Source organism: Anomaloglossus baeobatrachus, chromosome 4, assembly GCF_048569485.1.
Source record: "Anomaloglossus baeobatrachus isolate aAnoBae1 chromosome 4, aAnoBae1.hap1, whole genome shotgun sequence".
Taxonomy (NCBI): Eukaryota; Metazoa; Chordata; class Amphibia; order Anura; family Aromobatidae; genus Anomaloglossus; species Anomaloglossus baeobatrachus.
In genome coordinates, this window is record NC_134356.1 from 402,868,108 (window position 1) to 402,886,178 (window position 18,071).

Genomic DNA, 18,071 nt, shown 5'->3' on the forward strand with positions numbered 1-18,071 from the left:
TCGATTCGGGGAGTTCTCGGGTCTGTCAATAAACTGGTCAAAGTCGTACCTCCTCTTTCTGTCTCGGGACAGAGAGGAAATGGCGAACACCCACATATGTAGGGTTCCAGTGGTGGATCACTTTAAAATTCTTGGGATTATACTGGCAAGAAGCCCTTCGGAGATGATAGCAAGTAATATTGCCCCCCTGTTATCACACCTCGGGGAAAAATTTAATAGATGGAGCCAGCTCCCGCTTTCAGTGGCGGGAAGGATTAACCTCCTTAAAATGATATTGCAACCAAAGTGTCTTTATATTACCCAGCATGTATTTGTGCAGATCCCCCGCTCCTTCTTTCAGGCCCTGGAATCCTTAATGATCAGCTTTGTCTGGGGTGCCTCCAGATCGAAAGTCCAATTGGCCAAATTACAGAGACCCAAAGACCTGGGGGGTATGGCCCTTCCTGATCTTCATATTTATTACCTGGCCGGACAATTGAAATATCTGGGTCAATGGACACTTCCTGGGGTGAGAGGTTCTCCGGAGGGACTCTTGGCAGAGTTCACGGGTGTGGATCTCCTATGGCCACTGTTGACAGATCACAAGAGAGCCCCTGAGGGCCGTGTCCTCCCGATACACAAACTAGGGGCCAGGATCTGGAAAGAGGCTAAAGTCATATTCGGATTTCATGACATACCAATTGAGACCCCCTTATGGGATAACCTGGACCTTCCACACTTTTGTGGGTTGCCGAGATTTGGTGAATGGAGGAATCGCGGAATAGTCTCCCTGGGTTCAATTGTCCGTGATGGTGAACTCCGCCCTTTCGCGCAACTGTGTGCGGAATTCGATCTGCCGGAATCTCATGGGTTTCAGTATCTCCAGATCAGGCACGCCTTTTGGGCTCAGTTCTCTGGTCGTGGGGCTAGATTCTCTTCCTTCCCAATCATTGGAATTATCAGATCACAGGGCCCTGGCGGTCTTATTTCCAAACTATACTCCTCCCTCATTCGGGCCAAAGCCATGAACAGTCCTCTTTCTGTCCGGGAGAGGTGGAGTGCCAGGATTCCTGAAATTGATGATGTAGTGTGGGATGACAATGTCGAATCCCACACTTTGGTCTCTCTCGCAATTAATAATAGACTGATCCAATTATATATAATACACCAGAGTTATATCACTCCCCAGCGACTGAAAAAGATGAAAAAGATGAATAATTTAGTGGGGGTGGGTTGTCCGAGATGCGGGAGAGACGGTGCTGATTTCTGGCACATGATATGGGATTGCCGGGTCATTCTCTCCTATTGGGGCGAGGTTGTAGCGACTCTTTCCACCATACTTCAAAAAGCGGTTGCTATGTGCCCAATCCTGTGTTTATTCGGGGTGGTGGATGTACACTCCTGGTCCCAAGATGAGAATCTATTAATAAAAAAGGTCCTGTTTTTGGCCCGGAAGGGCATTATACTAAATTAGATGAACACTCATCCCCCAACTAGAGCCTCTTGGATTGCATTGGTAAATGCTATAATTCTGTTAGAACAATTTGTATATAAGACGAGAGGTTCTTTACATAAATTTGACAAAATATGGGGTAGATGGTTGGGTTCGCCCTTGACCGGAGGATCACCCGGTTCCCTGACCGATAACCTACAGTCATTACTATCGCAGTAATACTCGATATTGGTCCGATGATGGGAAAGGAGAAATATGTAATCCATGAAACTCCGTATCAGTAATGTGACGTGGTTCTTGACACCTTGGTTGTACATTCCTTGTCAATATGGGCTTTTTGCCCCAGGTTGGATATGGTTCGCGAGCCGACACCTTTGAATTATCTACTGTACTAATGCCATGCTGAAAGCAATAGATGTGGACCTGATTGTTGATGCATTATTAATCTAGCTATTAACCAATTTACACTTATCTTTACTGTACAATTGCTGAATTGTCTTTTATTGTAATGATTTACTTAACCTTCAATAAAACGAGTTTAAAAAAAAAAAATTGCACGCCCCAATTTTCAGTTATTTAGATTTTAAAAAAGATTAAAATAGGCAATACATTTTGTTCAACTTCACAATTGTGTCCCACTTGTTGTTGATTCTTCACCATAACATTAAAATTTTTATCTTTATATGTTTGAAGCCTGAAATGTGGGAAAAGGTTAAAAAATTCAAGGGGGCTGAATACTTTCACAAGGCACTGTAACTTTATTAACTTGCAAATATAGGGTTAATCTGCAGTTTAACAGTGTTCGGCTACGAGCCTACATTGCTTTTTATGTGCTTCTTTTTTGCACATAAAGCATGTTTTGGCAGGAAAAACGCAGCCGAAAAAATGTGCATTTTTTATTGTGTTTGCACGTTTTTTTCACATGCGTTTTTTCCTGCTTCTTTTTATGCTTTTTTTTAGTCATGGCACACTGCACATGATCGGAAAAACAGTTTCTGCACTTCCGATCATGTGCAGTACACCTCTCTGAAGCCAAGACACATACGCACCCGACTTCAGATAAGATTCAATGTTAGTGAACATAGCCGCACGCATGCGCAAAATTTCCAGGGGCTAGTGGTGATGCCGGCTTGTGGAAATCATGTTATTATGCTACAGGGGTGTGATAACATGGAAAGAAGCCGATTAGTCTGGGGAAACAACGCCTCATCAACTAGTCACTGCCCTAATTAGCACAGTGACAATGCACTTTATAATTCCTTTTTTTAAACATTCATTTTAGTGAATAACATTACAGAGGGCTCATTAGGGAGGGAATCTTTTGGCATACAGATGTGAATGCTGCTATAGGGCATAGAGGACCTGACAGGTTCCCATTAAAATGAATTGGATGGTGGGGGACTATATTACGTTCCTCATAGCTTCCTTTTTACAATTCATTATATGGCCTCATAGCCTCCTCCGCACCCCACAATTCCTTATGTGACCCTAATAATATCCGCCCGAATCCTACAATTCATTACATGGACCCCAGTGGCCTTACCACCCCACAATTCAATATATGGCCCTAGTTGTGTCTTGTACCCGCCACCCCAGCATTATGAAGCTATCAGGGATGTATAATAAATGGTGGGGGAGGTCACATGACAGGGACTATGACTATGTGCTGTGAGACTGTGACCGGGGTTGTCTATGATGGCCGGTACGTCTCGCCCCGGTTGTGCTCCCTCCATGTATAGAAAGCAACTCCACTCCAGGGTTAATGGTGTTTCCCTACAGGCTGAAAGGAGGGTTAAAAGGAAACAGGAAGATGGGCGTGGGTCCCTAGTGTGAGGGAGTAAACACAACTCCCTGAGTTTCTGCCAGAGAAAGACATGTGTGCTGTTTTGGACTTTTTGTTTGTGCAATAAACCGTGTGCTGTGACCATTGGTGCCTGGATCCCGTGTCTTCTGCCGCGCAGCCGACCACGCTACCTCACAGATGGAGAATGCGGGCATGCCAGCCCGGTGAGGTGTAGCATCCATCCCTGGTGACCCAGCAGCGCATGTCCTGGATTCGAGCGGCTATACTACAGCCCAAACCCGGCGACGCCATGGAGGACATACTAAAGCAGCTGGCTCAGGCTAATGCACAGCAACAACAGGCTAATGCACAGCAACAACAGACCAATGCACACCTGCTCCGGTCGTTGGATCGTCAGCAGCAATCCTTGCAATTGCAGGAACAAAGGCACCAAGAACAGATGGTTCTCCTGGCCAAGTCGATCCGTGCCGGACCGGCAGCAACAACCCCGAGACCGGGTGACGACGGCAGCATCCGGAAAACGGTGAGACAAGTGTTGCAAAAGATGACCCCGGGGGATGATGTGGAAGCGTTCCTGGCGGTGTTTGAGCGGGTGGCCGAGCGGGAAAAGCTGCCGACCCCCCCAGTGGGCTGAGGTATTGTCGCCCTATCTGACGGGGGAGCCCCAAAAAGCGTACCTGGACCTCTGTACCGAGGACGCCATAGAATATGAGACCCTGAAAGCCGAAATACTTGCTCGGTTGGGGGTGAATACCTGTGTACGGGCTCAGCGGGTAAATCAGTGGTTCTATGAGGAAGTCAAACCCGTACGCTCCCAGGCCTATGACTTGTTGCATCTGGTAAAGAAGTGGTTGCAGCCTGACACTCTGAGCCCTGCGCAAATGGTGGAAAGGGTAGTGGTTGATCGCTTTGTGCGCACTTTACCCGTCACCATTCAACGGTGGGTAGGACAGGGCGACCCAAGTACCCTGGACCAATTAGTGTGCCTGGTGGAGCGGCATGTGGCTACGCAGGACTTGATATGGGACACTGAGACTTTGCGTGCCGCCCGTCGGTCCGGCCCCTCCAAGCCTCGGGCCAAGGATCCACCGCGGACACCGGTGCAGGAGTCCGCTACCGTCCCGTCTGAGGCCGCGCCCACGGTCCCTGAGGTCCGGAAGGCTATGTACCCTAAACGACAACTCGTCAAGGGGGTTTCCTTCCCTATTAGATGTTGGCGGTGCCACCGGTTGGGACATATGGAAGCCCAGTGTCCACTCACCACGGAGCCCATGGATTGTGGGGTTACCCGGCGGGGTTCAATGTATGCTCAGGAGGTGTGTACCGCGGACCTTGTCTCCCCGGAGACTGAGCCCCACTTGTGCCAAATACAGGTTAATGGATGTCCGGTTACAGGCTTGTTGGATTCCGGAAGCTTAGTGACCCTTGTGCGATCAACCCTAAGGGCTGAAGTAAAGGCCACAGGACGTACCGTGGGGGTGGTTTGCATACATGGGGACCGCCGAGACTATCCCACGGGGATTGTCACCATCACAGCACCCTGCGGTCAGGCGCAACATGAGGTGGGACTTATGAACACTCTTCCCTATGACGTGATCCTAGGAAGGGATCTGCCGTATTTTTGGACTCTATGGAAGGGGCCTCCTAAGTCCCCTCAGGTATTGGACAGTCCGGGACCTGAGCCCGACAATCCCGAATCCGGGACGCCTGCCGTAGGGGTCCCCATGATAGGGACAGAATGTGAACCCGATAGGTCGCCCCTAGAGGTATTGGCAGGAGAGGCTGAGATGGTCGAGCCCATCCCGGAGTTGGAGGCGTCCCCGGATACGTTTGGGACAGCCCAACTCCAGGACCCTACATTAATACATGCCCGGAGTCGGGTGACAGTGGTTGACGGGGTGGCACAGCTGCGCGGTGCCCAGGTAAGGTACCCCCATTTCGCTCTTAAACAGGATTTACTCTACCGGGTAGATGAAATACGGGGCGTGGGGGTAGAGCAGTTGGTGGTGCCCCAGCCATATCGCCGGCGGGTCCTCGACTTGGCTCATAAACACCTGATGAGTGGCCACCTAGGGGTCAAGAAAACGCAGGAGCGAATATTGCAAAGGTTCTATTGGCCCGGGGTCTTTGGGGAGGTAAAACGGTTCTGCGAAACCTGCCCGGAGTGTCAGCTTACCGCACCCCTGGCCCACTTTCGCAGTCCGTTGGTACCGTTACCCATTATAGAAGTCCCTTTTGAACGGATAGGGATGGATCTGGTGGGGCCCCTCGTAAAGTCCGCTCGAGGGCACCAACACATCCTAGTGATCGTTGACTTTTGCCACCCGGTATCCAGAGGCGATACCTCTCAGACATACTGCGGCGAAGCTTATAGCTCGGGAGTTGTTTGCTGTGTTCTGCCGGGTTGGGTTGCCCAAGGAGATCATTACGGATCAGGGGACCCCATTCATGTCTAAAGTGACCAAAGAGCTATGCCAGCTACTCCAGATCAAGCAGTTGCGTACGTCTGTGTATCATCCTCAGACGGACGGTTTAGTGGAGCGATTCAATAAAACCCTGAAAACCATGCTCAAAAGGGTGATTTCCAAAGACGGGAAAGACTGGGATATGATGCTTCCCTATTTGATGTTTGCCATCCGAGGAGGTGCCACAGGCATCCACGGGGTTTTCGCCTTTTGAGTTGTTATACGGGCGACATCCCCGGGGATTATTGGACCTGGCAAAGGAAACATGGGAGCAGGAGCCCACCCCCCATAAAAGTGTGATTGAACACATTTTAGGAATGCAGAACCGCATAAGCGCGGTCATGCCAATTGTGAAGGAGCATTTACAGGAGGCTCAGGCTGTGCAAAGCGGCCGCTACAATAGACAAGCCACCGTGCGGACCTTTAAACCCGGGGATCGGGTGTTGGTATTGATCCCCACGGCGGAGAGTAAATTCCTGGCTCAGTGGCAAGGCCCCTACGAGATAAAGGAAAGAATCGGGGTGGTCAACTATAAGGTATTGCAGCCCGGTAGGCGGAAACCTGAACAAATATACCATGTCAACCTGTTAAAACCTTGGCAGGAACGGGAAAGCCTGATGGTTGATTTTTCCCCATCTCCCTCCTCTTCGGGTCGTTCAAACCCGGCTCCAGCGACCTCCGGAGAGGACGAACCGGAAGTAAGGATTGGAGAAGCCTCTCACCAAGCCTCTCACCAAGCAACAGAGGCGAGAGGCCAGACGGCTGGTTCAGCAGAACCCCGATGTCTTCTCCGAGCTGCCTGGTAGGACCAGTCTGATACATGACATTGTCACCGAGCCTCACCTGAAGGTACGCCTGAAGCCATACTGGGTACCGGAGGCTCGAAGACAAGCCATATCAGAGGAAGTGAAGACAATGCTACGCCTGGGGGGTCATCAAAAAATCCCGGAGTGAATCGGCTAGTCCCATTGTCCTAATACCAAAACCCGATGGCTCCTTAAGGTTCTGCAATGACTTTAGGAGATTGAACGAAATATCCAAGTTCGATCTCTACCCCATGCCCCGGGTGGATGAGCTGATTGATAGGCTGGGACAGGCGCGATATTTCACCACGCTCGACCTGACCAAGGGGTACTGGCAGGTGCCACTGACGGAGTCCGCCAAGGAGAAAACCGCTTTTGTTACGCCGGAGGGTCTCTTCCACTATGTTGTCTTGCCTTTTGGGTTACATGGCGCTCCGGCCACGTTCCAGAGGTTGATGGACTTGGTGCTGGAACCCCACCAGGCGTATGCATCAGCGTACCTTGATGACATCATTATTTACAGCTCTCAGTGGCAGACCCACTTGGAACAGGTACAAGCGGTGGTGAACGCGCTCCGAACAGCCGGATTGACAGCCAATCCCAAGAAATGTGCGTTGGGGCTCACGGAAGCCCGCTACTTGGGCTACGTAATAGGCCAAGGAGTGATTAAGCCCCAAATTAACAAAGTTGAGGCGATCCAGAAGTGGCCTAGACCCCTGACCACGAAGCAGGTTAGGGCCTTTCTGGGTATCGTGGGGTATTACAGGAGGTTTGTAAAAAATTTTGCGGGACTATCAGCCCCCTTGACGGACCTTCTCAAAGGCAAGAAGTCCGTCATGGTGCGCTGGACTCCGCAGGCTGAGGACTCCTTCCGGGCCCTGAAGGGGGTCCTGTGCGGACAGCCCGTTCTTGTCAACCCTGATTTCCGGAAGGAGTTCATAGTACAGACTGACGCCTCTGAGGTCGGCCTGAGGGCAGTGCTGTCTCAGGTGGTTCAGGGGGAGGAACACCCCGTCACCTTCTTAAGTAGGAAGCTCACTCTCCCGAGCGGAATTATAGCGTAGTGGAGAAGGAGTGCCTGGCGATCAAGTGGGCCTTGGAGTCCCTACGCTATTACCTGCTGGGACGACAGTTTCGCTTGGTGACTGATCACTCTCCGCTGGTCTGGATGAGGTCCGCCAAGGAAAGGAATGCGCGGGTTACCCGGTGGTTCCTTTCTCTGCAGAACTTCTGGTTTACGGTTGAACACCGGACCGGTAGGTTGCAGGGAAACGCCGATGCCTTGTCCCGCGGCCCGTGTTTGATGGCGGGAGTTCAACCCCGCACGCTTGAACTGAGGGGGGGTATGTGAGACTGTGACCGGGGTTGTCTATGATGGCCGGTACATCTCGCCCCGGTTGTGCTCCCTCCATGTATAGAAAGCAACTCCACTCCAGGGTTAATGCTGTTTCCCTACAGGCTGAAAGGAGGGTTAAAAGGAAACAGGAACATGGGCGTGGGTCCCTAGTGTGAGGGAGTGAACACAACTCCCTGAGTTTCTGCCAGAGAAAGACATGTGTGCTGTTTTGGACTTTTTGTTTGTGCAATAAACCGTGTGCTGTGACCATTGGTGCCTGGATCCCGTGTCTTCTGCCGCGCAGCCGACCACGCTACCTCACAGTGCACATGTTCAGGATTTCAAGCATAAAATTGTGCTGCAAATCCTGATGTGTTATCAAAAAGAACACTGCATAAAATACGCATTTTGCTTGTAACTGTAAAATGCTGCATATTTTCCATTACAATATCATAATGTGTGCACATAGCCTTAAAAATAATTGGGGGGAGAGTCAGAGTCTGATTAGTTTATTTTTATTGGGTGGCAGAGAATATAGTTAATGGGGGGCACAGTGCAGCTTATTTAGAATGGTGGGTGAATAATTATACACTATATAGTCTGATACATATTTATATTCAGTGGCGCAGTCTGCGGGATTTTTATTGGATTTTTATTAAGGAGGCAAATGTAATGTCACGCTGTACTCTAAGATGTACAATAGCAGTACAGCGCAGTAATGTGGGACGGAGAGTATTCCTGAAACTATCTGAGAAGGTAGTTAGCTGGTAAACCACTAGGGGGCGTAAAAGTGGAGGAAACGTTTGAGCAGGGAATTCCCTAGCAGAGGTAATACTAGTCAAGCTCACCAGATGGCAGTAGAATCGTCAGAAAGCCGTGTCACAACATGAGGTCTTGTAAGTACACAAGGGCAAAGTCTAAACATAGTCAGAGGGAAGCAAATAGTCAGTAGCCGGGAAATCAGAGCCTAGAAGCGAGGGGGAGTGGGAAGACAAGACAGAATAAAGGTAAACAGATAAGGAATGAACAGGGAGACAGCGGGAGAGACACTGATGGAAACAGACAACAGAGGAGGTTAACAGGTCAGGTGAACACGGAGGTCAGGAGGGGGCAAGGCAGACAACAGGTCCCTCAAGAGCAGAACACAGCAGAGCCAGAAGTATCACTGGCGAAGTCCAAGAGAAACAGTGCCCTAATAAAGCAGCCGGATCTCCAGAACGAGGCAGAAAGGATTAACCCCTAACGTGACTTGCATCAGAAGTGAAACTAAAAAAAGGCTCAGCTCCAGCTGAGCCAGGAGTCAATCATGACATGTATACAATAAATGTAACCTTGCTATTTTCAGGGCTGCAGTGATCAGTGTGACAAGACGAATCGTGGCTGGAAGATTGCAACATGAAGGTCTGACCAGATGGAGAAGAAACCAGAGAAAATACCTAAGCAGAGGAGACGTCAGCGGTAAGTAACTTTATGAAAATAATTATTCTGTGCTGTATGACTTGGAGTATTGCTGTTATTTGTTAAATCCTTTAGGTCACATTCTCACATTCGTGTGCTGCAAGCCTTTTTTTATCAAATGGAACATGGACTCCCAGAGTTTCAAAGATCAATTCAAATATCTGGAAATCACAGATCTGAGAATGAGATCTGTGAGACTCTGAGCATGTGCTGTTCTGATCCGATTACAAGGAATAGGACATACTCCATGGATCTGTGCGCTATGCGAGAAAAAAAAAAAAAGTCAGGCAGCACACTGAAACTGTACACGCATGTAGGAATGTAGCTTTAGGCTATGTGTGCACGCTGCGTTTTGACGCTGCGTTTCTGTGCGTTTTTGGCCGCTAAAAACGCACAATAATGCACCTGCGTCGAAAAAATGCATCAAAAAACGCATGCATTTTTACCGCGATTCGGTGCGTTTTTGGCTGCGTTTTTCCAATGCATTGCATGGGCAGGAAAACGCAGAAAAACGCAGGAAATAATTGACATGTCCATTTTTTTTTCAAGCTCAAAAACGCAGCTTAAAAAAATAGTTGTGTGTGGACAGCAAAAATGAAAACTCATAGACTTTGCTGGGGAAGCAAAGTCATGCAGTTTTGAGGCCAAAAACGCACCCGAAAAACGCGCAAAAACGCCGCGAAAAACGCACTGTGCGCACATAGCCTTATTATGTATAGCACCATCCATTAGTATTTAGTGTAAACTATGTAAAGTGCCAACCTTTATTACATAGTTTCAGACTTTTATTATGTCTGTTATTAGCATGCTGTCTAGTTATGTATGTATGGTGTTGTCCCTTATTATATAGTGTCCTCTCTTGTTATGTATAGCACTGTCTTTTCTATAGTGTATTCTCGTTATTTTTATTATTCACAGCTCCTCTATGTTACTTATCCTCTCTTGTTAGATCTAAAATGTCTGCTGATGGAGCAACATCTGACCAGAAGACCAGTCCATCAGGTTCTCCGTTAGAAAATAAACCTTACCATTTTCCATCAGCAGCCATGTCATTTTATATCTAACAAGAGAGAACACTATAAACTAAAGACAGGGCGCAATAAATAGCAAAAGTAATAAGAGCATCTGATATTTAAGAGATGGTGCTGTACATAACAAAAGAGGGCACTATGTAATATACATGTATATACATATATATCTGCAGCTTTGTTGCCATAAAGGAATGTGGGGGCCCAGGCAACATTTCTTGCACAGGGGCTCCAAGCTGTCTGTGTCTGCCCCTGAGCTGAACAATTATACTTAGAGATTTTGTGCAGCGGTCACAATTCTTCTGGGTCCATTCATTAAATCTTATGGATATTCACTGCTTTCCCCACCCATCCTCTGTGACAGCATCTGTGATTGGTTACAGTCAGACAGTGCCCCCACTCTCTATGGCGGTGTCTTGGATTGGTTGCAGTCACACTAAAGCGGGCTTTACACGCTGCGATAATGGTATCGATACCGCTAGCGTTCGTACCTGCCCCCATCATTTGTGCGACACGGGCAAATCGCTGCCCGTCGCACACAAAATCGCACACCCCCGTCATACGGACTTACCTGTCCTGAGACGTCGCTCTGGCCGGCGATCCTCCTCCTTTCTAAGGGGGCGGTTCATGTGGCGTCACAGAGACGTCACACGGCAGGCGTCCAATAGATGCGGAGGGGCGGAGATGAGCGGGACGTAAACATCCCGCCCACCTCTTCCTTCCGCATTGGCGGTTGAGGCAGGTAAGGAGATGTTCCTCGCTCCTGCGGTGTCATACATAGCGATGTGTGCTGCCGCAGGAACGAGGAACAACATCGTTAATTAGAAGAGAACGATTTTTTGTTTTAGGACGACCTCTCCGCGACAAACGATTTTGGCCGCTCTTGCGATCGTTTTAGGTCGCACAAAAGTGTCACACACTGCGATATCGTTAATGACACCGGATGTGCATCACTAACGACGTGACCCCGACGATAAAACAATAACGATATCGTAGCATGTAAAGCCCCCTTAACTGTCTGGGTCCCCAAAGTGGAGCGTAGAAATAAAAAAAAAAATTGAAAAAAAAAATGGCATAGGGTCTTCCCTATTTTGAGGCCCAGCGCTGATAAAACTGACAGCTGGAGTCTGGTATTCTCAGGCTGGTGAGACCCATGGTTATTGGTCTCTCCCCAGCTTAAAAATAGCAGCCTGCAGCTTCACCAGAATTGGCACATCATTTAGATGAGCCAATCCTGGCAATTACCCAACTCATTCCAATTGCCCTGGAGTGGTGGCAAACAGGGTAATAAAAGGGGTTAATAACAGCTGAGAAGTAAAAAAAAATCACAGCTGTCATGAAGCCCTGGGTTAGTAATGGATAGGGGTCTATGAAACCCCCCAATACTAATTGTGTACGTAAAAAGAAAAAACACAAAACACAGAGTAAAATACTTTATTTAAATTTGTGAAATGTAAAAGGAAATGATACATGGTTTTCTAGGTATTTTAAAAAATATAAATCTGAAAATTGTGACATGCATTTGTATTCAGGCAAATAGTCAATACTTTGTAGGACCACCTTTTCCTGTAATTACTGCAGCAAGTCTTTGGGGTATGTTTCGATCACTTTTGCACATCTAGAGGATGACATTTTTGCTCTATCTTCTTTGGAAACTAGCTCTAGCTCAATGAGATTGGATGGAGAGTGTCTGTGACTAGCAATATTCAAGTCTTGGCACAGATTCATTTAAATCTGGACTGTAACTAAGCCATTTAAATACATTAATATGCTTTGATTTAATCCATTTCCATTGTAGCTCTGGCAGTATGTTTTCTGCTGGAAAGTAAACCTACGCCACAGTGTCAGATTTTTTGCAGCCTGCAACAGGTTTCCTCCAGATTTGTCCTGCATTTAGCTCTACCCATCTTCACATTGGCTTCCCTGTCCTTGCTGAAGTAAAGCAATTTTAGAGCATGATGCTGTCACCACCATGTTTAATTGTGGGGATGTTTTTTCCCTGGTGATGTGCAGTGTTCGTTTTATGCCACACATAACGTTTTGCAATTAGCACAAAACGTTCTACCTTGGTCTCATCTAAAATTAAGCACCCTCTTCCACATATGCTAGCTGTGTCCCAAACATGGCTTATTGCAAACTGAAAATAGGACTTCTTTTTGCTTGCTTATAAAAATGTTCTTTTCTTTTGTAAACAAAAGGCCAGATTGGAGTATACTAACTGTTGTCTTGTGGACCGATTCTTCCATCTGAGCTGTGGATCTCTGCAGCTTCTCCATAGTGGTCTTGGGCCTCTTGACTTCTTCTCTAATTAGTGCTCCTCTTTCTTGGAATATCAGTTTAAGTGGAAGACCATGCCATCGTAGGTTTGCAGTTGTGCCATAACCCTTCCATTTTTGGATGATGGATTGAACAGTGCTCCATGAGATATTCAAAGCTTGGGCTATTTTTTATAACCTACCCCTGCTTTACTCTTCTCCACACCTTTAGCAATAACCTGATTGCAAGTTGCTTGGTTTTTATGATGTTATTTGATGCCTAATGTTCTCAAACTACTGAGGCTTTCACACAACAGCTGTAGTTATACTGAGAATAAGCTACACATTATTGAAAGACTCAATTTACCAATTAGGTGACTTCTGAAGGTAATTGGTCACTCAGGTTTTTTTTTTTAAGGGTATCAGACTGCAGGGAGCTGAATACAAATGAACATCACAATTTTCATATTTAGATTTTTAAAATAATTAGAAAACCATGAATCATTTCTTTCACAGTTCAAAAATGATTCCTATTTTGTGTTGGCATATCACATTATAACATAAATAAAATAAATTTTCAGTTTGTTGGTTTAAAAAATTGTGGAAAAGTACACAGCGTATTAATTGTTTTTCAAGGCACTGTACATAGCTAATATTCTGATGAATGGCCATTGCTTGATTTTCAAGGCACTATGATAAAACCATAATGTTCTTCAATTATTCAACTATTAAGTATAGATTGTAAATTAATTTAAATAATGGAAAGGAGGGGAGTCTCCACATCAAGTGGGGTCTTACCTGTGTTTCCTCATCAACCACTGATGGTAATCCATCTGTACCTTCACAGTTATGAAGATCATTCTCCACTTTTAATCCTCTGTCTTTTCGCATTATTAAGCTATCAACCACCCAAAACATTATAGCCTGAAAAGAAGAAAAATTAGGAAACCACTTATTTATAGGGCGCTGATATGGTGATATACTTTGAGGTACGCTAATCTGCTTAATTTTATCTGTATTAAAACAGTAAACTTATATTCAGTGTTTTGAGGTGATTCTAACAAAAATGTAATTTTACTTAATTTATATGATTAAACTTAATTTTTATCACCCAATGCCATTCTCATGGTAAAAAAAATAGCCATAATATGCTAAAAAAAGGATATTTTGCGAGCTATACTCACATTGACTATAAAAGGCACCACCAGCATAACCAGGACGAGCTCCAACTTGGGATCAGTAATGTAGTCCAGAAGAATTTCCTGAAGCTGCGCACAGAAAAATACAAAGCAAGGGGATATACATTGTACAAACAGACTTGTCAATTTAGAGCTTTCCCAGCCAGAGTTCACACATAGTTATTGAAACGTTAAAGCGAAGATACAATAACATATTACACAGTAGAACGGAGAGTTACAGACATCACCGGCAGACAAGCAAGGTCACACATATAATAGAGACATCTGTTGTAGATTCTAGTCTGAATGGGCCAAGTGGCTTACATGTAAAAACACTATATTCTGCTTTCATTATTTCTGTTTATAGAGCAAAAACATCACCTCAATTTTATGGGATGATTTAATATAAAAGGCACATTAATTCACATAATGATAACTCTTAATAATTACCAGATACGGTGATTTACTCCTGTGATCATTTGTGTTTAAACCACTGTAGGATCAAAGTCAACCTGGACCAGGTTCACGCATTGTAAAATCATTGAAAAAAGGTCTCTCAATTCACACCCTTTTCATGACCCTTCAGCCAATTCTCCACCCTTTCTTCCACTCTATAGAGGGTGATCTGATCTTAAACTGGTTATAATTGGCAAAAGGGATGGGATGAAAAAGAGCCGAGATCCTTTGTTTTACAATCCCATAGCAGACACATACTCTGGCATATTATTTTGCTTAGAGGCGTTAGATGATCTCCAGACAGCACAGAGAACATTGTACTATCAATCCATAAAGATATTGAATCCAGTGGACCGCAGACAGAGATATGTAAAAGTTATGTTTGTTTCAAAAGTTAAAAATTCACGGTACAGGCACAGAAGGCAAAGGAATAAATCTCGATCCAGCGCGTTTCGACAGTGAACCAGTCGCTACATCTTATTCATAGATACAACAAAATCCAACAAAAAGCTCCTAAAAAAAATGTACTATCAATAGGCAATGAGCAGAAATGTATGACAAAATGTTAAAAATGTTAGATATCTACATGTTATCCATCCTACCTTGATGCACTAATCTATCCAGTAAAGAAATCCAACGGATCTATCATGCCATCCTGCTGATGATGCGATGTCAGACTCGCTCAAGTCTGACATGACATCAGCCGTCACGGTCTGCCATTCTTTGAACATGACCGTGCATGTAGACAGAAACACATGCACACTCCTGTCAGAAGTGTGCGCGGCTGTGCCGGTGATGCAATAACAGACTCGTACAAGTCTGGCATGACATCAGCCGGCATGGCCTGCCATTCTCTGAACATGAGCGTGCATGTACCTAGAAACACATGCACGCTCCTGTCAGAGGTGTGCGCAGCTGTGCCGGTGAAGCGATGTCAGACTCGTGGGAATCCCTCGTCGCAAGTGCGACTCCGGTCTAAGAGAAATCGTATGCGGGTTTTTTTTTTAAAACCAACAAAAAAAAAATTTAGATACCCAGCCAAGACAGAGCCAGCTGGGGGCTGGTATTCTCAGTTTGGATCCGCTCAGCCCTAATTACGACCTGTGTTTAAATACTTTTTGTAATCTGATTTATGTGTGATGCATCAGCACTAAGTAGTCTAAGTTGGGGAAGTGAAGTGGGAAAAATATAGGCAAAAATTAAATATATGGGATAAAATAAAAAAAAATTCCCATGTGCATATGTATTCACCCTTTTTGCTATGAAGCCCCTAAAAATTTCTGGTGCAAGCAATTATTTTCATAATTCAAATGCTTAGTGAAAAGAAGTCCACCTGTGTGCAATCTAAGTGTCAAATGGCCTACACGTCTTTTCTGAAAGACCACAAAGGCTGCAATACCACTAACCAAAGAACATCATGAAAACCAAGGAGATCTCCAAACAAGTCAGAAACAAAGTTGTTGAGAAGTACAAGTCAGGGTTCGGTTCTAAAAAAAATATCCCAATCTCTGATGATCCCTCGGAACACAAATCCATTATCATCAAATGATAAGAACATGGTACCACAGTAAACCAGCCAATAGAGGACCGCCCACCATAACTCTCAGCCTGTGCAAGTTGGGCACTAATCAGAGAGGCAGCACAGAGACCAAAGTTAACCCTGAAGGAGCTGCAGAGTTCCCATGCAGAGAATGGAGTATATGTCTGTGCCGCCCCCGTGCCAGCAGCCGCCGCTGCTTGGATCCGGACCTTCTAAGTGGGTGGCTCGAGGGTCTCCGGACCCGGAGGTCTGCCAGACACGCCGAATAAAAGGGGGGACGTAGATGTACGGGCTAGGCCGTATTAAGTTTGTGACGCCACTCACGGTGTGTGGTGAGGTGGGACACCACCGCTGCTGTTATGGGGCACCCGGGGAAGATGTAGTGGCAGCTAGATGTTAACCCCTCCGTGGGTAGGGATGGTTGCCCCGGGACCCAGTGTCTTTGTGCAGAGTATAGCGATGGCAAGGGCCGGCGTGTCGATACCGACGGGCTACAACCCTGTCCACCTCGGTTCTGCCGAGCAGTCTTCCCGTCTCCTGCTGACGGAGACCACCATCTGCCTCCTAGCCAAGGCACCAGGGCACCAACCCTGGCACCGTTCAACTTGAACTTCCTCTGCTGTAGCTACACCTAGCTCCAGCCCACACTCCTCTCAACTTGAACTACTAAACTTCACTACTCAACTGCTCTACTCAACTGATTGTTTTCCCGCCCCGGGCTGTCTAGACCCCTGGGTGGGCGTGTCCAACCGCCTGGTCCCGCCCACTGGTGTGTCTATCTTTCCCTAAGGGGAGGTGACTAGGGTTTCAGGTCGGCTGTGTGTTTCCTAAGTGAGGGAAGGGTGTTGTGCGGGAGCCTGTGACTACCTGGTTTTGCCAGGGCGTCACATTCCCCCTTGGTTTAATACAGACCGTCCGCGGGCTGTCCAACCACCAACATTTATTGAACAGGAACTGAAAGAGATGAAAAAGGGGTAAAACACAATACAAGTATACTAACATATTTACATCGAAGTATATTTGGTTTCTTCCCTTACGGGAGGCACTTTTCTTAAACGTTGCACATTTGAAACCGGGATGGGACGGACCGGGTCCTTCTCACCTCACCCACCCAAAACAACCTAGCCCTGATGCCACCTCTAAAACACAGGTTGGCACCCCTTGCCCAAGTCCAGGGTAGGTCCGGGGTGTTGCCCGTACGGGCCGGGTAAAACGTTCCTTACCCGCCAGTCCTTTTTCAAGGGCCCCATGTCCAGGGGACCCCTGACCCGGAGGGTTGTCACCAGTTTTGTTGGTGACTGGGCCTCGGCCGACTCTACCACAGGCCCTTCCTCCAATCAGCCTCTCCAGAGACTGCTGCAGGGTGAGAAGGTTTGTCTGGGGCTATTTACAAGACCCAATAGTTTTTGGGATGGCTTTCCAGTCCAAAGCCATGGTCCGTGAACTGTGAAATGGGACTATAAAACGGACGGTCCCAACGGGGACTTCAAACTTGGGTAGCCTGAGAACCGCTACCTGAACATTTTAATCTGGTGAAGATCTCAGTTAATTGGCATTAATACATATATTTATGCAACTAACAGGCACCACTCATTAGATTGCGGTCTCCCTGTACCTGAGTGGTGGCTGACCCAAGTTAGGGCGTGTGGACCTTCTGACCCTTCAAGGTTCGCATGGGACCGGTGGGGGAGAGGGAAGTACAGACCCCTCTTCCCCAACGTCAAATATGGCTGGCAGAGGCCTACGGGGGCGGGGTGTAGGTGCATCTCTGGGCGCTGGGGTTGGTGTATTGCTGATAGGCCCTGCTGGTTCTCTATCTTCCACGGGTTGTGGGAACATGATAACGGGAACAATCACAGCTCCATTCTGCATAGGCCAACCAGCCGGAAAATCACCCATTACAGTGTGGATCACCTCTTTCTTCTGTTCCACGTTTGGCGTAGGAGGGGAGACCTCCTCCACCATCTTCAGGGGCTCTGGGCACTTCTTCAGGTGGTCCCTGGAAACAGTGGCCATAGTCTTTCCCTGATCACAACTGACAAGGTATGTTTTCTGGTCTTCCCATCCAGTGGGTTGGATAACATAAGGAGTCCTTTCCCACTGGTCATCTAGCTTGTGAATCCTTCTTTTCCTCTTCAGTACCACATCTCCGGGTCCAAAGGGGGCAGCCCGGGCTCGTCTGTTGAAATGCTTCTCTTGCCTCTCTGCTCTGGCACAGGTTCCTTTCTACATATTCCTGGATCTGCCGGTACTGCTTCTGGTGCTTGGCATCCCAATTGGCAGTCTGGGAGATGGTCTCAGGTACCTCGACGTCCA

The 18,071-nt window shown here is 46.9% G+C and overlaps 1 protein-coding gene across 1 annotated transcript in view; it reads right to left on the reverse strand.

Annotated features, from left to right (window-relative positions):
* The window catches only part of LOC142301576 (store-operated calcium entry regulator STIMATE-like), a 228,704-nt gene that overhangs the window by 26,655 nt on the left and 183,978 nt on the right, over window positions 1–18,071 (reverse strand). Inside the window, exons 6-7 of the mRNA XM_075342599.1 lie at window positions 13,766–13,849; window positions 13,380–13,505 (exon numbers count right to left, since the gene is read on the reverse strand). Coding sequence (XP_075198714.1) covers window positions 13,380–13,505; window positions 13,766–13,849 — 210 coding nt within the window. The remainder of the gene's footprint in view (window positions 1–13,379; window positions 13,506–13,765; window positions 13,850–18,071) is intronic.